Genomic DNA, 22,695 nt, shown 5'->3' on the forward strand with positions numbered 1-22,695 from the left:
GCTGGGGACCGTCCCCAGCAGACCACAGGCACCCCGACTGAAGCGGCAGCAGCGGCGGGTTCCCGCGCTTCTGAGGCTTTGCTCTGGCAAAGCCTCAGAAGCGCGGGAACCGCCCAGTGCCCCTGGTCTGCTGGAGATGGTCTCCAGCAGACCAGGGGCACCGGAGCAGCTTACGAACGGGGCTTTCTCGCCCCGGAGCTCGCAGGTAGCAATCCGCTACCTCGACCTCCGGGGCGAGAAAGCCCCGTTCGTAAGTGCGGATCCGCGTAAGTTGGGGACTGCCTGTACTAATGAAGCCATTATACTTATACAGCAGCACTTACTGGGGCATCTTTCAAACTGATGGCCATGTGCTCAGTGTTCTGCCTGTCTATGAAGGTCACCTTCTTGGTCATCATCATATTGGCCAGAAGTGTAGGTGAGCTGGATGGCCTACATGGCCAACTTGCTGCACTCTGTTTCATAAGAAGGTATCCCTTTCTTCTACCCAAATTTATCCCAAAGATAATTTCTGAGTTCCACATAAACCAATTGATTAATTTACTGGTATTCTTCCCAAAGCCTCATTTTTCCAGCCAAGAAAGGAGACTTCATCCTTTTGATGCCAGATGACAAATAGCTGTTATACCTGCATAGAAAATCACCTATACTCTTAGTTGCTATTGCAGAGTAAGCATGGAGATGAGCAGTATCTGCACGGATACTCAAACTGGATTTCTGGCTACATCCTCCTTTGCTGTCAATTTCCACTTCTTCCTCCCCCAGATTGGGCTAGGGTCCATTTCACTAGTGCACAGGTGAATTCAGTAGCATCTCTTTGAGAGGTGCCTTATGCTGACCACTTGTAAGGGAGCAACCTAGAAGTTCAGAATTTCACAATTCAGAAGTTCACAAAGTGTTATTTTTAATCCAAGCCTCTTCTGCTGATGCAGCTCTTGGGATTGCGGTGTTAGATGTCTATACTGCCTGCATCCTCATACTGCCTTTCTCTGATCTAGCTACTACTAGCCAGTCACCTACATAATGGAATATGCATAGAAACCAGCACATGAAAAAGAAATGGAGGTTACTTGCCTGTAATTGGGAGTTCTTTGAGATGTGTGGTTCCAATTTATATTCCACTTCATGTCTTTCTTTCCCCTTCTTTGGATTATGACTAGATTTCTGGTAGAGAAAGAACTGGAGAGATGGTGAGCCTGCAACTCCCTTTATATACTCAGTACTGCATGTGGGGAAAGCCAGGAGGCAGGCATGTACCAATGGACACTAGTTGCAAGATTTTCCAGTCTCAGGTGCATGGAGCATAGTCACATGTGTAAAACAGGTGTGACTCACCCCTCCTGAGGGACCACCAGTTACAAATAAGTAACCTGTATTTTTGTGGTGTAGGTCTGTTTTAGACACTGAAGGTTTTAGCTCTTTCAATTGACACTTCAGAATTCTGTGAATGTCATTTACCTGCTTTGTAAGTATATTAGTGTTTTTGTGTCCTTTCAGGGTATCATAATATGTTCCCTTAACTCTAGAGGCATGTCTTATGAAAAAGGCATGTGTGCGTTCTCTTCCATGTGTCCTGTGAAAGGAATACTTGGGACAGATATTGTCTCAACTACGCAAGTATCCTAGAGAAGTGTTCCTTGAAGCAACTTTACTGCAGAAGTTCCCATGATCTCAGCTTCAGATCAGACCAGTGTTTTGAAATAGGAAAGCCTAAATTGGTATTATATGTCGAGGGATTTGGGTTTGCACTCAAAGCATGTAGTGCAGACATCAGCATCTTGTGTCATTTTCTTGCCAGTGTTTTTCCCATGTACAGATACTGATGTTTGAAGTCAGTTCTAGTAGTATTAAGCAATACTGGGATAAAATAAAGCTGCTCTTTGACTTGCCGGTGCTGAAGCTTTTAATAACTTTATGTGTGTTAGCGTTTGAAGCTTCTTTTATCTCTCTTGTGTATACTGTATATATTTAGGATTGGGAAACTGCTCTGAGAGGCTTCAGTAGTAATGCACATTTGAGGACCTAGGCAGGCCAAGCCTGTTAATGTTTGAAGCTGTAGTAATTACTTTCAGTGATACCTTGGGTTCGTCAAAACTGTTATCAGAGGTGTTTGCACAGTCAGAATCCTCATTGTGCCAAGAATGCATACATGCTGTGGAATTAGCTCCTTTAGTATGCTGATTTTAACTATGGTATTACTCCCACTTTAAAGGGCCTCATTGCACGTAATTTGATGCCTGGAGAGTAGGTGTCTGTCAAACATGCCACATATACATTGTATTTTTGTGATCTACACGACCTATGTGGATTCTTCAGAATTTGTTTTAATTTAAAAAATTACCGTTTTGATTGCAGATATGCTCAGTTCATATTTTTGAAGGGTTTAGCTGATGTAATGGTGACTGTCTGAGTCTGCAGGCAGCCTGAAAAAATGACTGAGCATTGAAACCATCTTGTTACTAACCAATTCTAAAGTCACATGATGACACCTTAAAATAAGCATTCATTATTAACTGCCAATTGTTTTAGCAAATACTAGGAGGAAACAGTGAGAGTGAATCCTGTGGCATGTGGAATTTGAAAGGTGCTGCAGGAAGTAAATAATAGAATCATACAACTAGAAGGGACCTCAAGAGGTCCTTGAGTCCAGTCCTCTGCCCTCATGGCAGGACTAAGCACTGTCTAGATCATCCCTGACAGGTGTCTCTCTAACCTGCTCTTAAATATCTCAAGTAACGGAGATTCACAACTCCCCCAGGCAATTTATTCCAGTGTTTAGGAAAAACTTCCTTTAAGGGTGCTTAATATCCAACCTGAACCTTCCTTGCTGCAATTTAAGCCCATTGCTTTTTGTCCTATCCTCAGAGGCCAAGGAGAAGAATTTTTCTCCCTCCTCCTTGTAACGCCCTTTTAGATCCTTGAAAAATGCTATCATGTCCCCTCTCAGACTTCTCTTTTCTAAACTAAACAAGCCTAATTCTTTCAGTCTTCCCTCATAGGTCATGTTTTATAGACCATTAATAATTTTTGTTGCTCTTCTCTGGACCTTCTCCAATTTCTCCACATCTTTCTTGAAATGTGGTGCCCACAACTGGACACAATACTCCAATTGAGGCCTAATCAGTGCAGAGTAGAGCGGAAGAATGCCTTCTCGTGTCTTGCTCACAACACTCCTGTTAATGCATCTCAGAATCATGTTTGCTTTTTTAGCAGTAGTATCACACTGTTGACTTCTGTTTAACTTGCTGTCCACTATGACCCTTAAATCCTTTTCAGCAGTACTCTTTCCTAGACAATCATTTCCCATTCTGTATCTGTGAAACTGATCGTTCCTTCCTAAGTGGAGTACTTTGCATTTGTTCTTATTAAACTTCATCCTGTTTATCTCAGAGCATTTCTCCAGTTTTGTCCATTTTGAATTTTGACCCTATTCTCTAACGCACTTACAACCCCTCGCAACTTGGTATCCTTTGCAAATTTAATAATCGTACTCTCTATGCCATCATCTAATAATTGATGAAGACATTTAACAGAACCGGTCCCACAACAGACCCCTGCGGAGCCCCACTTGTTATGCCCTTTCAGAATGATTGTGAGCCGTTAATAACTACTCTCTGAGAGTGGTTGTCCAGCCTATTACGCACTCACCTTATAGTAGCCCCATCTAGCCTCACTAAAGTCTATACAGGCAGTCCCCGGGTTACGTACAAGATAGGGACTGTAGGTTGGTTTGTTAAGTTGAATTTGTATGTAAGTCAGAACTGGAGTCCAGATTCAGCTGCTGTTGAAACTGACCAGCGGCTGACTGCAGAAAGCCCGAGGCAGAGCTGCTCTGCCCCGGGCTTCCTGGAATTAGCTGCTGATCAGTTTCAGCAGCAGCTGACTTGGGGACGCCTGGGGCAGAGCAGCTGGGGTGCTGCCGGGTAGGTCCAGTAGCGCCGAGGAGCGGCGCTGTGGGACCAACCCGGCAGCGCCCCAGCTGCTCTACCCCAGGCGTCGGCGAGAAAAGCCTGGTCTGCTGGGGGGGGGGGAGGGGGCGCACTAGCCGCGCCCCACCCCCACAGCAAACCAGGGAGATGCAGGCGGCGGGACCGCTGAGACGCGCCGCGGTCCTGCCGCCCGTGTCCTCCACGGCTTTGCTCTGCATCTCCCTGGTCTGCTGGGGGCCCCCCCAGCAGACCAGGGATATGCGGAGCGGCTTTTCTCGCTGCGGAGGACGCGCGCGGCAGGACCGCCCGCATCCTCCGCGGCGAAGAAAGCCTGGTCCATTGGGGTGGGGAGGGGGGTGCACTAGCTGTGCCCCCCCCCCCCCAGCAAACCAGGGAGATGCGGGCGGCGGGCGGGACCGCCGAGACGCGCCGCAGTCCCGCCACCCGCGTCCTCCGCGGCTTTGCTCTGCGTCTCCCTGGTCTCCTGGGGGGAGGGCCCCCCCCCAGCAGACCGGGGAGACTCAGAGTGGCTTTTCTCGCTGCTGAGGACGCGGGCGGCTGGACCGCCCGCGTCCACCATGGCGAGAAAAGCCTGGTGTGATGGGGGGGAGGGCCCACTAGTTGCGGCCCCCCCCCCGTCCCAGCAGACCAGGGAGACGCGGGCGGCAGGACTGCCGAGATGTGCCGTGGTCCCGCCGCCCGCGTCCTCCGCAGTTTTGCTCCGCGTCTCCCTGGTCTGCTGGGGGGGCCCCCCAGCAGACCAGGGAGACGCGGAGCAGCTTTTCTCATCGCAGAGGACGCAGGCGGCGGGACCGCGGCGCGTCTGGGCAGTCCCGCCGCCCGCATCCTCCGCGGTGAGAAAAGCCCCGTTCGTATGTAGGGATCCGACATAAGTCGGATCCACATAACTCGGGGACTGCCTGTAAATACCATGGCCTCTGCTTCTCCCTTATGCACAAGGCTTGATGTCCTGTCTAGGAAAGCTGATTGGTTTAATATTACAAATCCATGCTGACTGATACCTATCACCTTATTATCTTCCAGATATTTGCAGATAAATTCCTTAATTGCTTGCTCCATTATCTTTCCTGGCACAGAAGTTAAACTGACTGGCCTGTAGTTTCCTGGGTTGTTCTTATTTCCCTTTTTATAGATGGACACTATATTTGCCCTCATCCAGTATTCTGGAATCTCTCCCAACTTCCATGACTCTTGAAAGATCATAACTAAAGTCTCAGATATCTCTTTTATCAGCTCCTTAAGTATTCTAGACTGCATTTCATAAGGCCCTGGTGACTTGCACACATCTAACTATTCTAAATAATTTTTAACTTGTTCTTTTATTTTAATGTCTGAACCTACTCCATTTCCACGAGCATTCTCTGTGTTAAGCATCTTATCATCCATCTTCTTGACAAAAACTGAAATGAAGTCATTAAGCACCTCTGCCATTTCCAAGTTTCCTGTTATTGTTTCTCCCTCTTCACTGAGCAATAGGCATACCCTGTCCTTGGTCTTCCTCTTGCTCCTAATATAACTTGTAGAACTTCTTGTTGCCCTTTATGCCCCTAGCTTGATTTAGCTCATTTTGTACCTTTGCCTTTCTAATCTTACCTTAGATTGTTTTCTTATATTCATTTTTTGTTATTTGACCTGGTTTCCACTTTTTATACAACTCCTCCTTATTTTTAAATCATATAAGATCTCCCGGTTGATCCAAGGTGGTCTTCTGCCATACTTTCTAGCTTAACTACATAGTGGAATAGTTTGCTTTTGGGCCCTTAATAATGTCCTTTGGAAAAAGTGCCAACTGTCTTCAGTTGTTTTTCCCTCTTAGTCTTCCTTCCCATGGGACCTTACCTATACTAAAATCTGCATTCCTGAAATCTGTTGTCTCCATTTTTCTGTTCTCCCTTCTACCATTTCTTAGAATAGTGTTTCTCAAACTGGGAGACATCTCCAGGGGTTCCGCGAGGTTGACAAATGGGAAACATCGATAGGTACAACACATACAATCAGTGGACTGCTGGGGCTCTGCATACATTTTTACACATATAAAGGGCTCCAGAGCCTGAAAAGTTTGAGAACTGCTGCCTTAGAATCACGAACTCTATGATTTCATGGCCACTTTCACCCAAGATGGTTTCCGCTTTCAAATTTTGAACCAATTCTTCCCTATTTGTTAAAATCAAATCAAGGACAGCTTCCCCCTTAGAGGCTTTCTCAACCTTCCGAAATAAAAAACTGTCTCCAATGCAGTCCAAGAATTTTTTTGGATAATCTGTGCCCTGCTGTGTTAGTTTCCCAACAGATGTCCGGATAGTTGAAGTCTCCCATCACCACGAAATCCTGCGCTTTGGATGATTTTGTTAGTTTAAAAAAAAAAAGCCTTATCCACCTCTTCTGCCTGGCTAGGTGGTCTGTAGTAGACATCTAGCATGACATCATCCTTATTTTTTACTCCTTTTAACCTAACCCAGAGATTCTGAAGGAGTCTGCCTCTTATGTCCATCTCAACCTCAGTCCAAGTGCATACATTTTTAATATATAAGGCAACACCTCCTCCTTTTTTCCCCTGCCTATACTTCCTGACCAAGCAGTACTCTTCTACACCACTATTTCAATCGTGTGTATTATCCCACCAAGTCTCTGTGATACCAACTACGTCATAGCTATGTTTGTTTATTAGCACTTCAGGTTCTTCCTGCTTCTTCCACATACTTCTTGCATTTGTATATAGGCATCTAAAATACTGATTAGATTTTGCCCCCCAGTTCTGCCTTGTCCCTCCTTTATCTCTGATATTACAGCCCATGGTCCCTTCCATTTCTGAGCCATCTCCCAGGTCTCCATGTTTTTCACTTACTTGTAGACTTTGGTCACCTACCCCCATCAAACCTAGTTTAAAGCCCTCATCACTAGGTTAGCCAGTCTGAATCCAAATACTATCTTCCCCTTCCTTGAAAGTTGAACCCCATCCTTGCTTAGCAGTCCTCCCCTCTTGGAACAGTATCCCGTGGTCAAGAAAGCCAAAGTCCTCCTGACAATGTCATTTTCGCAGCCAGACATTCACCTCCAGGATGAACCTGTCTCTGCCTAGGCATCTACCTTTGACAGGAAGGACTGAAGAGAATACCACCTGTGCTCCAAATTCCTTCATCCGTACTCCCAGAGGCCTGTAGTAGCTCTTGATCCACTCAAGGCCACACTCTGCAGTATCATTTGTGCCCACACGAATGTGTAGCATGGGATAGTAGTCAGAAGGCTGAATAATCCTCGACAATGCCTCTGTAACATCTCTGATACAGGCCCCTGGCAGGCAGCATACTTCCCAAAAGGACATGTTAGGGTGATAGATGGGTGCCTTTGTCCCCCTCAGAAGGGAGATTCCCACCACCACTACTCTGTTTCCTCCTCATAGTGGTGGCTGCAGATCTCCCAACCTTGGGGGTACAATTCTTCTCTTCTGCTTTAGAGTGTGATTCCTGATCTCCCATATCCAGAATAGCATAATGGTTCTTCAGAACCACTGTGGGAGGGTTGGGAGCAGGGGTGAAGCACTGCCTGCTGCCAGAAATGACTAGCTGTCAGTGTCCCCCCTGAGAGTGAGCCATCTCCTCCTCTACCAGTCTTTTGTCATCAGTCTTTTGTAATGGGATAGCTTTCTCAGCAGTCTCCACATGAATACTCTCCAGGAATTCCTTGTGAATTTGGATGTACCTCAGCTTAAGCCACCTCTTCCTGTAGCTCTCCCACCTGCCTCTTCAGAGCTTCCATCAGCAGGCACATTTCACATTAGATGATCTCCCCAGCCTGGATTTCAGTAAGTGGGAATTGCAAGCTACAGCTCCTGCAAAAACACACCAGGATCTGGGTAGAGGCATTCATGGCAAGGTGGTCTGTCTGGCTGCAGGCGCAGGTCGAGGAGACAGAAACAGTGCTGGCACAGGTGTTGTGGTTCTTCCTAGCCATATTAGATCTCCCTCTCAAACTTCTTCTGCAGCCCCCTGTGTGTTTCGCTCCCTTGGTTGCTCTGCCTCTGGCTTTTAAAGCCTGCCTACCGCTTGGTTAGCCACACAGGGTGAGGCTGATCCCAAAGCTGAGTGAGGCTGATCAAAAGGAATCAAGGGAGCAAAAGATCAAACACTCACAGTCACACAATCCCAACTGCCACAGTAGCTGAAATCACTTGTAACGGAAAAGAAACAGAAACAAAATACTGAGAGAAGGTGGAGAAGATATGGACAGGAGAGGATGGGGATGGAGGAAAAACAAAGAGCAAAAGTATCAGTGATTCTACCCCCCAATGTGGTGCTGAATGACAACTGTGTACTGAAGAAATAATAAGTAATGTAAGAGTTTTAGTTATTACCTTTTAAAAAGTATTTACTTTTTCCCATAACAGAAGAACTCAGGGGGCACCAAATGAAATTAATAATTAGCAGGTTTAAAATGAACAAAAGGAAGTATTTCTTCACACAACTCATAGTGAACCTGTAGAACTCCTTGCCAGAGGATGTTGTGAAGACTAGGACTTTCACAGGATTCAAAAAAGAACTAGATAGATTTATGAAGGAAAGGTCCATCAATGGTTATTAGCCAGGATGGGTAGGAATGGTGTCCTTAGCTTCTGCTTGTCAGAAGCTCGAAATGGGCTGTTGGAGAGGGATCACTTGGTGACTGCCTGTTCTATTCATTCCTGCTGTGGCCCTAACATTAGCCACTCTCAGAAGACAGGATACTGGGTTAAAGGAACCTTTCATCTCACCCTGTATGGCTGTTCTTAAGTTCTTATGCCAAATTCTTTTATATTTGTGCAGGCCTCACTGTTTCCAGTAGGAGTTTTGCTATAGATTGAAAAAAAAACCAAATGGTAATTAAGAATGGGGTTTGTGATTCTTCCTTAAAAGAACTTGACATCCACCTGTCAGTGTTGGAGGCTCCTCCATCACCTCACTATGATCAGCCATCTGAGTGAGAAGAAACTGATGGTCAGGAAGAATATTGTTGTCTGTGGGACACTGGTGAACTGGCCATTCTCTACTGATGTCAATTATATCTCCACTCAAGGAGCAGGTATTGCAGTAATTCTTCATGCGAGGATCTGACTTTTCTTCAGATTCTTAAAAAGGTGGATACGTTGTCAGCAATGTTCTCTCTAATCTTTTCCATCCATGTTCAGGCTTTTCCCATCAATGTGCAGAGTAAATGTTTTACGTGCACCATCAGTAGAAACACACACTCAGCTGTTGGCTCAGTAATCATGGGATGGGATTCTTTCCTGAGCAAGTGCACAACTTACAGGGAACACTGGTTGTCAGGAATGAGTTACTATCAGTTTATGGGTGTACACTTGCCGCAATCACTAGATGTCTGGACCAGGACCTCCTGTTTAATTGTAATGCTTTTACATGCTGCTTTGGGGCAATTGGTGAAGTGAAATGTCTGCCATGCTTTTCCTGTTGTTCCAGTTTCTAAACTGGTTAAGAAGTAGTGCATACTACTCCAAGATGTTACCAGGTCAGTTTTCTACTAAGAAGCTTACTGGATGTAGCTGTAGCTGATTCTGAAGAATGTCAAAAAAGAATTGACAGTGTCAACACTGAGGAGTTTGGATAGCTTGTCATGAATTCTAGTGCCTCCAGTGTCACTACTTTTTGGCAGTGGAGCCCTGTTATAAAAGGCCCAGTTGAAAGCCTGCTGTCTTGGAACAGAATGCAAGACATTATCAGTTGTGTCAGCAGGGAAAAGCAAGTTCCAGCAGGTGACTTCTTGGACCATGCTATGAAGGTTGAGTATTATATCTGCAGCTGTATTTGTTGTATCCATGGGTACGTCTAGACTACATGCTTCTGTCGCCAGAGGCGTGTAGATTAGGCTACCAGACATAGGAAAATAAAGCGGTGATTTAAATAATCGCCGCTTCATTTAAATTTACATGGCTGCTGTGCTGAGCCGACAAACAGCTGATCAGCGCCATAGTCTGGACGCGCGGGTGTCGACATCAAAGGTATTTGTCGACCACCCAGGTATGCCTCCTGGGATGAGGTTTACTTGGGTGGTCGACAAATACCTTTGATGTCGACACCCGCGCGTCAGACTATCTCGCTGAGCCGACAAACAGCTGATCAGCTGTTTGTCTGCTCAGCGTGGCAGCCATGTAAATTTAAATGAAGCGGCGATTATTTAAATCGCCGCTTCATTTTCCTATGTCTGGTAGCCAATCTACATGCCTCTGGCGACAGAGGCATGTAGTCTAGACGTACCCTATGGCTTCAATGGACCTCATGATCCAAGTGGAAGGAAATATATCTCATGTAGTCTTGGTTTACATCCTAGTTCCTTGGGGATTAGCCTTTCCCTCGGAAATCTTTGGAAGTCTGCTATCTTTTTAGGGAGTGAAAATCCAGAAATAAGAATTCTAAAAGAGATTTGGAGAGAAGTAGAATTGCAAGTAACTTTTTTCCTATTTAAGGAGTACAGTGCCATGGATTGAAACATATCAGAAATTAGCACTTCATTCCCTCAGAGCATAGGAGACCCACTGCCTATATCCCTCCTAAAATCTTAATAGGTAAATGGGGTGCCTCCTCATGCCCCTCGTTTCTCTAAGTGGCCCTCCCTTTATTCCCACCCTCCCTCCGCAAGCACCAGTTGTCTGTGCCTCAGAGCTCTGTAATATGAATACATCCTTAGTATTGTTTAGATTAATGGAAATGTGTAGCCAGTTGCTTTTAATAAATTATCTGCCAGTTATAGAAGACAATTAGCATAATACTTTTGTTTAATGTATGTGGTTTCTCTTTTCATGTTCCTTTGATCATTCTAATCCTTTTTGTTTTTGCTTTTCCTTAGAGATGTGAATTGTGCCCTCACAAGGATGGTGCTTTAAAGAGAACAGATAATGGGGGTAAGTTCCATTTTGATTTTTGTCTTTTAATTTTTTACTTAATAAAAGGGAAGTTAACTGTCATGTGAAATATATAAAGATTGCATTACCTGCAAGTAAAACAAGCTACTGTTTTAACACAATAGCTGACCCCAGAAGCTTTATTTTACAGTAAAATATAATATGCTGTAGTTGTCCAAATTAGGATGAACTTGAATCTGATAACATGAACAATTCACTGTATATTTTATTTTCTGTATTTAAAAATACAAATCTCTGACAAAGACAACTGAAGTGTAATACAGAAGATTCTAATCATGAGATTCATTAAGATAAAGGTAAATTACGTACACACTTTAGAAGAAGAACAGTCATTGGAAGCTGCTGTTGAGAATGCCCTGCCTAACCCATTTTCAGGTGTGGGAAGTCTGGGACATCCAAAATTATAGGTCAAGCTAACTACATTGATGCATGAAACATGCATCATTACAAATAGGTTCTTCAACACAGGAATTAAAGATGGAAAAGATGCAGTAGTGCAGTGGTCCCCAATGTTTTGGGGCTGCTGGGGGCGAGGCTGCTCACGTGCTGCGAGTTCGGGGGCGGGGCCTCTTGTGGGCCACGGGCCTGTGGGTGTAGGGCCAAGTATGCGCCGTGCTCCCGGGGCCGGCACCGGCATGTGCCGCGACCCCGGGCAGGGGCCGCCCAGGTGCCGCACGCCCGGGGCTGGCACTGGCATGTGCCGTGACCCCGGGCAGGGGCTGCCCAGGTGCTGAGCTCCTGGGGCCAGCTCTGGCATGTGTCACGTGCCCGGGGCTAGGGCCGGAACCGGCATGTGCTGTGACCCCAGGCAGGGGCCGCCCAGGCGCCGCATGCCTGGGGTCGGCACCGGCATGTGCTGTGACCCCGGGCAGGGGCCGCCCAGGCGCTGCATGCCCGAGGCTGGCACCTGCTGCACGCGGGGGGGCGGGGCCAACCCAGATTGCTCTGCGGGTGCACATAAATGGCCCGGCGGGAGCCATGGCGCCCGCGGGCACCATGTTGGGGACCACTGCAGTAGTGATTTACTATCTTCACATCTGTTCATGATGATGTTCAGTGCATTATCAATTCTGAGTTCTGAATAAATGAGTAATATCGTTAAAGGTAATTGTGAGGTTTTTATGTCTGGGGGATATAAAAGAACATTTTAATAATTCTTAGAAATACATGTCTGTTTCCAAAACTTTAATCAAGAGCTAAATTCTGTCCTTCCCTCATATTAGTGGCTGTAAAGGGCAGATTTAGTAGAGCTAGTCAAAATCTGGTGTGGAAAAGGGATTAATGAGCAAGATTTTGCAAATCCATTCATATACTATTCCTGTTGCCTGCTGAGGATCTCTTATGGGGTGGCTTCTATACCCCAGTTTGAGTGTGTGTTTTTAATAGGATTTACTGAAGCATTCATAACCATACTATATGAATACTTCACATACACTAATGAATTCCACCTTAAACATCCCTCAGAGGTAGGGAAGTAGTAGTATTATTTTAAAAAGAATGACTCCCGAGGAAGCTGTACATCCCTGACAAAACAGTGGAATTGTATATACAAAGAATGATAGGCTAAAAATATAATGCCAGTCCAAACACACGTTTTGACAGGATTATGGATATATAGTTGATATCGTTTATTTGGATGTCCCCAAGGCATTTGACTAAGTTCCAAATGACATTTTGACTAAAAAACTCGCATTACATGGAAACCTAGGGCACACGTTAGCTGGATTAAATACTAGCTCACTTACAGATCTCAAAATAGAGTTGCTACTAGTGAGACATCAGTAACTGGGGCTGTTTCTAGCAGTGTCCATCAAGGATCAGTTTATGGTTCAACACTATTCCATATATTTATCAATGATCTAGACATAATATAAAATATTTGCTGATAAGGATTGGTGGGATAGTTAATGAAGACAGGTTACTCATGGTGATCTCTATCACTTGATTAAATGGTTACACTCCAAAAAAATGCATTTTAATATAATTAAATGCCACATAATATACCTGGGAACAAAGAATGTGAGCTGTACCTTTAGGAAGGGAGATAGTCTCTGCTTTCCAGGGCTAAGAGAAGCATTTATAGATACATGAAATGTGCTTTCAGTATAGAGCTGTTGGGAAAAAATGGGTAATGTGTTCCTCAGATGATGAAAGGAATATTCAATAGAAGTAGGGAAGTTACCTTGTCTCTGAACAATACATTAGTAAGACTACTGCTAGGATACTTTGTCCAGTTCTGGAGTCCATGTTTCAAGAAGGATGTAGAAATAGTGTTGAGAGTTCAAAGGAGGGCTGCACAAGTGATTCAGAGTATAGAAAACAAGCTTTTGAGAGTTACAGAAGCAAGAACCTATTTTGTTTATTGAAGGGAAGATTGGGATGACTTAATTCCTGTGCATAGGTACTTATAGATGGGGGAAAAAATAGCTTTTCAACCTGCTGATAAAGGGGGTCAGCAAGCCATGTGGACAAGGGGGAATCCAGTGAATATAGTATACTTAGATTTCCAGAAAGCCTTTGACAAGGTCCCTCAACATAGGTTCTTTAGCAAAGTAAGCTGTCATGGGATAAGCAGGAATGTCCTCTCATGGATTGCTAGCTGGTTAAAAGATGGGAAACAAAGGGGTAGGACTAAATGGTCAGTTTTCAGAATGGGAAGAGGTAGCTAGTGGGGTTCCCTAGGGACATATCCTTTTCAACATATTAAAAAACGATCTGAAGAAAAGGGGTAAACAGCCAGGTGGCACAAATTGCAAATGATACTAAACTGCTCAAGATATTTAAATCCAAAGTAGACTGAAGAGCTTCAAAAAGATTTCACAAAACTAGGTAACTGGGCAATAAAATGGCAGATTAATTTTAATCTTGATAAATGCAAAGTAATACATATTGGAAAACATAATGCCAACTATTCATATATAATAAGGACTTAATTAGCTGTTACCACACACAAGAGAGATGTTAGAGTCATTGTGGATAGTTCTTGGAAATTATCCACACGATATGCAGGAGCAGTCAAAGCAAACAAAATATTAGGAATAATTAAGAAAGACACACTAAATATCTTATTGCTTATATAAAAACCCTTGGTAAGCCCACATCTTGAATATTGAATGGAGATGTAGTCACCTCATCTCAAAAAAGATATACTGGCAATGAAGAAAGATCAGTAAAGGGCAAGCTAAAGGACTTCCATATGATGAGAGATTAATAACTCTGAGTCTTTTCAGCTTAGAAAAGAGACAACCAAGGATGGATATGATAGAGGACTATGAAATCATGACTTGTGTGGAGAAAGTAAATAAGGAAAGTTTATTTACTTGTTTCAATAACATAAGAATTAGGTGTCACCAAATGAAATTAATAGGTAGCAAGTTTAAAACTAATAAAAGAGAGTTTGGTCTGCCCTAGTATGGCCTTTCTTATATTCTAATGTTTCTTATATTCTTATGTAAAAACATGAAGTTGGACAAATTCAGCCTTGAAATAACATGCAATTTCCTAGCAGTGAGTATAATTTAAACATTGGAGTAGCTTAAACGGGAAGTTGTGGACTTACCACTGTTTGGAAATCTCTCTTGATATCTTTTAAACCCATGTGCTTTCAGCCAATTTCTGAGAGAAATTCTATGGCTTGTATCTGTGGGAGGATTAAGTTAGAGCAGGGGCTGGCAACCCAAGGCTCCCAAGCAAAATTTGGCTCTTTGGTAGCTCCAGCTAAGCTGTTCCTCACTCCCCCCACAACAGGGCAATAAAATGGCTGTTACCGCACACAGCCCATGCTGCCGCTCCAGCCTCATGGCCCCCTGCAAGATTGATGCACTAGCACTGGCTTCCTGTTGTGGGAGGTGAAAGCCCCGAGCTTCCCCACCAAATACGGCTGGCGAGGAACAAGCAAATCTAGAAGCGGCTGCTCATGCTACTGCTTTCCTTCCCCCATCCCTGGCTGGGGGAATATCAGTGTGCGAATGTACTTCCTGGAGGTTTTCCCCCTAGCCAATGGAAGCAGTGGGAGGCAGTGCCTGGCCTGTGGTGCTGGGAGTGGTGTGAAAACAAGTAAGTTCCTCCCCCTCCCCCACCCCCAACCTCCTCATGCCTAGGGTTCTTGGCCAGACTCCACTCTTCCTTTCTCCTGGCCAGACACCCTACTCCCAGCCTGCTCTTGCACCCTATCTCCTACTCAGACCTTGTAGCCTCATCCCCTCTGGCACTCCAGATCCTGCACCCCCATCCCACTCTTTGGCAGCTCTGTCCCACATGCTTACCCCCTCATTTTGGCCCCATCTGCAGAATCCGCTAACCCTGGAACTCAGATGAGTTAATCTGGCCTGAGGCCTTGAACATCACTCCTCCCTGCCTTCCCCACCCCCCCCATCATGGGACTAGAGAACTAGAGGAGTGAGGTGTTTCAGTTGGGGGCTACATCAGTGAGTGCTGGGGGTTTTTGGAGTGTTTTTTGCTGCTTATTTTTGTGTGAACCCCAACTGATTTTTTTCTGTGGGTCATTGGCCCCCGACCCTTCCGTAAATAAAGACAATATTGAAGACTTTTGTGTCGGACATCATTTTTAAATAAACTAAAATATTAAGCCTGGCCAACAAGGCTCCAATAGGGGTCCAGTCCCAATCCTGGCTGCTGCATCCTGTCCTCAACGCTGAAGCAGGCCCCACAGCCCAGCCCTTATCTGGCCGCAGGTAGGACTGGTTGCAACCTCCCTCCCACTGGGCATGGGTAGGAACGGAGGCCATGATCCAGATGCAGTGATGCTGGCCCAGCCTGTAGTCCAGCCACTGCTGCCATTGTGCAGCAGCCCAGCCCTGGCCACGTAAGGTAATCCAGCCCCAGAGCCTCCTCACATATCTTTATTTCCCACTGCCAGCACCCTGCCTGGCCTCCTGCACCTCCCACACACACCAACCCCCTACTCTGAACCCCTCTTACACCTCAACCCGGGATCCTACACATCCACAAACTGCATCCCCAGCAGCAGCAGAAGTCCCGTTAAATAAAGTTTGAGTACAGTGTTTCATTTATGCTATCATCATGTCCGTTATCAATAATATAAAGTTGTATATTTTCAGTCATGCAAATGGGCATTGTGATGTCATGCAAGTGCTCTTTGTTGACCATTTGTTCTGAATTTTGATGTAGTTTGGCTCTTTGGTTTGAAAAGGTTGCTGATCCCTGGGTTAGATGGTTGTGGTGGTCCTTTCTGATCTTTGAATATGAATCTGTGAATGCATTCATTACCTTCTTTCATGGGTCATGGGGAGAACACGTGATTCTGTGTTGCCCTCCCTATAATAGCATTAACAGTTTTGTGTTATGACACTGGCTGTAATTAAGTCTTAAGCATCAATTGGTCTTCTGCAGGGGACAGAAATTAATTTTCTTCTAATGACTTAATTAGCTTGATCCGTCCTTCCTCTGAAAAAAGCATCAGAATTAGGGATACAAAATCGTATTTAATTAGTTAACTAGTAAAATGTTATGTTTAACTGGTTAACTTATTAATTGGGGGTGGGATAGGGGCTGCCCCATTCTGGCTATGCTGGAGTGGCTCCCCTGCTTGTTGTGACCAGGCTGGAGTGCTCTTTCAACCCCCCTGCCCCTGCCATGGACAGGGCCTTCTTTAGCCTAGATGTTTCTGGCCCCATGTGGGGCTGCTTGCTCCCAGCCCATCCCCAGGTACTGGCTAGTTGGCTAACCAGTTATTTATTAAATACAGAACTATGTAGCACTTTAAAGACTAACAAGATGGTTTATTAGATGATGAGCTTTCGTGGGCCAGACCCACTTCCTCAGATCAAATAGTGGAAGAAAATAGTCACAGCCATATATACCAAAGGATACAATTAAAAAAAAATGAACATATGAAAAGGACAAATCACATTTCAGAACAAAAGGGGGATGCGGGGACGGGGGGGGGGGGGGAAGGAATGTGAATGCCTGTGAGTTAATGATATTAGAGGTGGGGAAGGTAGATGTCTGTGAGTTAATAGTATTAGAGGTGATAATTGGGGAAGCTATCTTTGTAATGGGTAAGATAGCTGGGATCTTTGTTCAGCCCCCTGCGGAGAGTGTCGAATTTTAGCATGAATGCCAGTTCAGAGGATTCCCTTTCAAGTGCAGATTTGAATGTCTTCTGAAGTAGGATGCAGGTGAGTAGGTCATTGAGACAGTGTCCTTCCTGGTTGAAATGGCAAGCAACTGTTTTTTCTTTGTGATCCTGTCTAATGTCTGTTCGTGGGCATTGATTCTTTGGTGAAGTGTCTGAGACGTTTGTCCAATGTACATTGCAGACAGACACTTTCGGCACATGATAGCATAGATTATATTTCTGGAGGCGCAGGAATATGTATTCTTGATCTTATAACTCACTTGGTTAGGCCCAATAATGGTGTCAGCAGAGTGAATATGTGGACAAAGCTGGCAACGGGGTTTGTTGCAAGGGAAAGTACCAGGGTTGGTATTAGTGTGGTATGTCCTGTGGTTGTTGGTAAGAATCATCTTGAGGTTAGGTGGTTGTCTATAGGAGACTATGGGTCTGTCTCCCAGAGCTTCTTGGAGTTTAGTGTCCTGTTCCAGTATAGGCTGTAATTTATTGATGATGTGTTGGACAGGTTTAAGTTGGGAGCTGTAGGTGATGACAAGTGGTGTTCTATTGTTGGTTTTCTTGGGTCTGTCTTGTAGTAGATGAAAAGCAAATTGAAAGAGCCAAACGAATACCTAGAAACCATCTACTACAAGACAGACCCAAGAAAACCAACAATAGAACACCACTTGTCATCACCTACAGCTCCCAACTTAAACCTGTCCAACACATTCCTCCCCCCCCCCCCCCGCATCCCCCTTCTGTTCTGAAATGTGATTTGTCCTTTTCATATGTGTTCATTTTAAAAAATTGTATCCTTTGGTATATATGGCTGTGACTATTTTCTTCCACTATTTGATCTGAGGAAGTGGGTCTGGTCCACGAAAGCTCATCATCTAATAAACCATCTTGTTAGTCTTTAAAGTGCTACATAGTCTTGTATTTTGTTTCAGCTACACCAGACTAACATGGCTACATTTCTTTCAGTTATTTATTAATTAGCGATGTTTGAGTGTAAATGACTAACTGTTTAACTGATAAGCAGATGCTTATTGGTTAATGGTGTCGGTTACACTCAGCGAAGCCTCTTCCCCAGAAGCAGAGCCAGGTGAACAAGATCTTCTCATTCCAGGGGAGGAGGCTTTGCTGACTCAGGCAGGCTTCCAGGGAGGAGGCTTTGTCGTGGCAGCAAAGCCTTTCCCCAGGAGGTAGCCCTGCTCCCAGGGAGACTTTGCTGTTGGCTTTTCAGTATAAAGCTAAGCCTGCAGTGTGGGTAACAGTGTAAACTGCTGAGATTTTCAGTGGTTACAGGTTACCCTAATACACACATTTTAACATACCTACCATTAATATCCTGATCAGAATTTGACTACAGCTGATGGCAGAATAAAGGACAGGATAGACTAGTGTTCCAAGGTGATACAATGAATCTTCTTCCTCACAAAGTTGATTGTGATAGAAATGTAGCCGTGTTAGTCTGGTGTAGCTGAAACAAAATACAGGACTATGTAGCACTGTTGATTGGAGTGTCTTGCTCACATGCTGAGGGCCAAATTGATTGCTAGGTTTAGAGTTGGAAAAGAATTTTCTCCAGGTTGACAAGGACCTTGGAGGTTTTTGGCTCCTCTGTAGCATGCTATGTGGCTTGCTTACTAGGATCATCTGGGCATTTGTCACTTAATCAGGTCCATGACATTGTAGCTTCTTGAGGAATCAGTTGCACCGTGGTCCCTCCTCTTCACTTACGTCACAGTTTTGTCTTCTGAGGACTGAAGTACTATAGCCTAACCTATTTTTGGCTCAATGTAGGCAAAACGTGGTAAAATTTAGTGGTCTGTGATATCCCCAAGTTCAAGCTAGACAATCTAATGGTCACTTCTGGTCTTAAATTTTATGGAAATACTAAATTTAAAATATGGGAAACCAAGGCAAAACTGCTGAGTCCTAGTCAAATGCTTGAATTATAGGCTTAATCTTTTTCTTTGGGATGTTGAGGGAATGGGAGTACTGGTGGATTTTTTTATCCATTCTTTTCTTCCAGTTACACTGCTTGTGGTAGTGAACTCCTTGGCAGTGTTCAGATTGTAGCTTTGCCACTTGCTTCTAAGAAAAGTCCTTCTTTTGAAGGGAAAAATAACATTGGAAAATAGTATCTTTCCCATTAGAAAATATGGAAAATAAACGTTTCAGAGATCTTACAAAGTATGATAAATATCTGATGTTGAATGAAGAGTCAACAAAATATTAAGTAAATAAAAAATCCCCCACGAGGTATCTACAGTCCCTTATATGAACTTTGCAACTTGATTTCCAATGAGTTTTGATGGGAAAATCCCATACTTTCAGATCTACTTTAATGCAAACTGTCAACACCTCTTTCCTGTTAGTGATGTAGTCTTTGGAATTATAAGTAATGATTTGTATCTGTGAAACTAAAATAGTTATAATGTTGTAAATAGGATTAAATACATAAACATGTAAGTTTCCACAAATTATCTTGATTTTGCTAGCGTTTTAATGACCAGTCCTTTACCTCTGTAGCAATCTCAATATTAACCACAAATCCTTTTAATCTACTGCAGATACCCTAGCTATATGAAGGGTCAGAGCTGTTAAGAATATCTGAATATTGATTTACGTGGTTTTGGCTCTAGCTTCTACTGGCAACAACTACCATAGTGTGGTTACACATCTGTAACCACTGCCCTCATCTCATAATGGTCTGAGTCCAAAATAAGACCTTTTCTTTCAGCAATTTGACAGCGTGATATATCTTGTCTCATTTCTCTTCTAGACACTTCAGAAGCAATATTGTGCTTCTGGAATAGCTATACTATAATAGCTATGAATCAGAGTCTAGTACATTGTTTTCCAAAATCTATGCTGATAAAAATGTTTTCTGTTTGTGGACTTATGTAACTGCATCAAAGAAGGGATGGACTATGAGCGAGGAGATGGATTTGAGGCTGAAATAGATGTGTAACCTTCACCTTTAGAACTTAGCACAGTTGGATCCTGATTCTAATGGGGTCTTCTGAGCATAACTGTTACAATGTATCTTTTAAATTAAATTAATATCTGAGTACAGCTGCGGCTGAGTAGAATAAAGTTTGTGTGGAAGTGTCTATTTGCTAAGCTTACAGGTGTGGTAAAAAGAATATGCATATTCAGTGACATGCACAACTTTGTTTCTGAATCAATGTGTGAGCTTTATTGAACAAGAGAAGCACTAGATCTTCTCCTGGATATTGAATATAATAGGCTTGACTCTAGTTACTTGGAGCTGCTATCTTGTTTTATGGTTGCATAACTTACATAATTTCCTATTCTCCATTCCTTCTGAATGTATACTTTTTTTTTCTTCTGAACTCACACAGTGGTTTCATAATTTTTTCCTTAATATCTTGAAACTCTTCTGGATGCTTGTGTTTTGTCAGCAGAAAGAAATGCTTTCAGGGGTCTGATTTGTTTAGTTGTTTCTTCTGGGTAGGGAGGGAAGTGATCTATCTACCTATTGGAGTCCTGATTGATCTTTCCTTACTGTGACTTTCATTTTAACGAGCTTTCTCTTTTAGGCTTTATCTCGTGGCCATCATGTTTCCTATACAGTATTCTGAGGCTCCATCATATAAGTGGAGAACAGAGACTGGGAATCAAAACTGGGTTGTTATCAGGCACATCACTAGGGACTGACTTGGTGATATATTCGATTTCACTTAAACAAAAAAATCAGTGTCTTACTCCCTGATGTGGGAGTTAGGTTGCTTTATTTTTTGTTGGCCTGGAAACACTGACCTGACCAATCCTAAATGTCCTCCTCTTACTTGATTGCTTCAGTATAATACTGTTTCCCACTTCCCACTAGGGATGTAAGTGACTAGTTGACTATCTGATAAGCAAAAGCTAATTGGATAGTTGACTAGTTGCTCCTTCTCTCCCCCCCCCCCCCCCCCCCCCGCGGCTTCTATCAGAGGCAGTAATGGTGGCAGGAGGAGAGGGTGCTTGGGGGAGCCAGCTTAAAAGCTAGTTCCCCCCAGCCCCAGCTCCGTTGGAGGGGACAGGGGCACAGGTGAAATGTACAAGAGTCCCTGCTGGGGTCGTCACATGGAGCCTAGGGCCAGTAGAGTACCCCGCTGGCCCCAGGCTCCATGCGGTGTTTCAGTCTTTGAAATGCACAAAAGCCCCTGCTTAGGCTCTTGCTGCATTTCAAAGTGGAAGTGCCCCATATCGACTAGTTGAATAGTCGATGGAAATTCCATCAACTATTTGATTAGTTGATTAATCTAATTTTAACATCTCTAGTTTCCACCAATAACCTGCTATAAGAAGGCATAGGTTTGTTAGCATGGTTTGAGTTAGCACCATTCTCAGAAGAAAAATCTCTTCTCATGTTGGCTAGAATAATTATAATTCTGGCAAAGTATTTGCATTCAAATATTATTTGGACATAATAAGTTTCTGATTCCTTTGGAAAATTGGGGGAATTGTCTGTACAGAGAGTTAGTGTATGACAAGCTGAAGCAGTGAGGGGCAACTCTAGGCTAGTGAATGGGCTACATTAATGGCCCTAAGGATGGTCAGAACCAAGATGGCCTCCTGAAAATGTTTTGCTAACTGCACTTGTGTACCTATAATTTGTAGGGTGTGCCAATTGAATGGTAGCAGTGCTTAGATTGGATGCAAAGTGAGTTCACAGCTCTCAGTCAATGTTATGTGCAGTCAGCATGCACCTCACTTCATGTGCTCTTGCTTTATGTGCATGTCACTTTTGTAATACCAGTAGGAAAAAATCTTCACTGATGAAAACCAGTAGAATCTGGCAACACTGTGCATGGACAACGATAAACAAAACATCTTGTGGGCCACACATAGAACCCCAATGAGTCACAACTTGCCCACTGCTGAGCTGGAGTTTAAACTGTACAGTGTACAAAAGATTGGATCTTTCTAGCCCAGCACCCTTGATGGGACAAGGGATTTTGTAGGATCAGGGAAGGTCATTTCTGGCCCCTTTGCTGATGGACTCCCAGCTCTTCTGGAGTCCATCAGCAGACCTGTCTCAGCTTCACTCTGGGCTTAATGCCTCTGCTTGGCTCCTTTGCCAGCTGGTCTGGCTCCTATCACAGCTACTGGCCTGGCCACTGGCCCTGGCAGCTGGGCTCCATGTCCCTGGCAGGTTGTGTCTGTCCTCAGCCACCGGGTTGGTTTTGTGCTCCTGGCCAAGCTGTGTTTCCATTCCTAGTCTGGGTTGTTGGGCAAGTTCTGTGCTCCCAGCTGGTCTGGACTGCCAGCTGTGGGCTCTGGCTACTGGGTGGGCTCTGCACCTGTCAAGGCTTTTTTCCCACTCTGGTATGATGAATGCACAAGTGGGGTCCCACAAAAGTACCCTAAAACCTGATCTTTCCAGGCTTTGGTATAAAACTCCCCCCCCCCCCCCCCCCCCCAAATCTTAAAAACCTAGATTTTGAGAATAAAAAAATCTGCTGAATAAAAAAATCTGCTGCTACCACCCAAGTAATAATAAAGAAACCAGGTTGAGACTACTTGGGAAATCTCAGTTCCAAAAGTAAAACCAGGACACAAATATTAACCAATACCAGGTTAATAAAAAGAAAAGAGAAATAACTTTATTATCACCACAATATTTCTGTTTTAAGCATAATAAAAAGTCACAAATTAATATACTCATGGGGGGATTCCACCATGGGTCAAAACTTAGTTACAAAGTAGAGGAAAACACA

General features: G+C 44.1%; 1 protein-coding gene across 7 annotated transcripts in view; it reads left to right on the top strand.

Moving 5' to 3' along the window:
- Positions 1-22,695, top strand: part of MLLT10 (MLLT10 histone lysine methyltransferase DOT1L cofactor) — a 310,090-nt gene that overhangs the window by 35,772 nt on the left and 251,623 nt on the right. For all 7 annotated transcript variants that reach the window (XM_075922496.1, XM_075922495.1, XM_075922498.1 and 4 more), the window contains one exon: positions 10,785-10,839. In XM_075922496.1, coding sequence (XP_075778611.1) covers positions 10,785-10,839 — 55 coding nt within the window. The remainder of the gene's footprint in view (positions 1-10,784; positions 10,840-22,695) is intronic.

This window comes from Pelodiscus sinensis, chromosome 2 (assembly GCF_049634645.1).
Source record: "Pelodiscus sinensis isolate JC-2024 chromosome 2, ASM4963464v1, whole genome shotgun sequence".
In the NCBI taxonomy this organism is placed as follows: Eukaryota; Metazoa; Chordata; order Testudines; family Trionychidae; genus Pelodiscus; species Pelodiscus sinensis.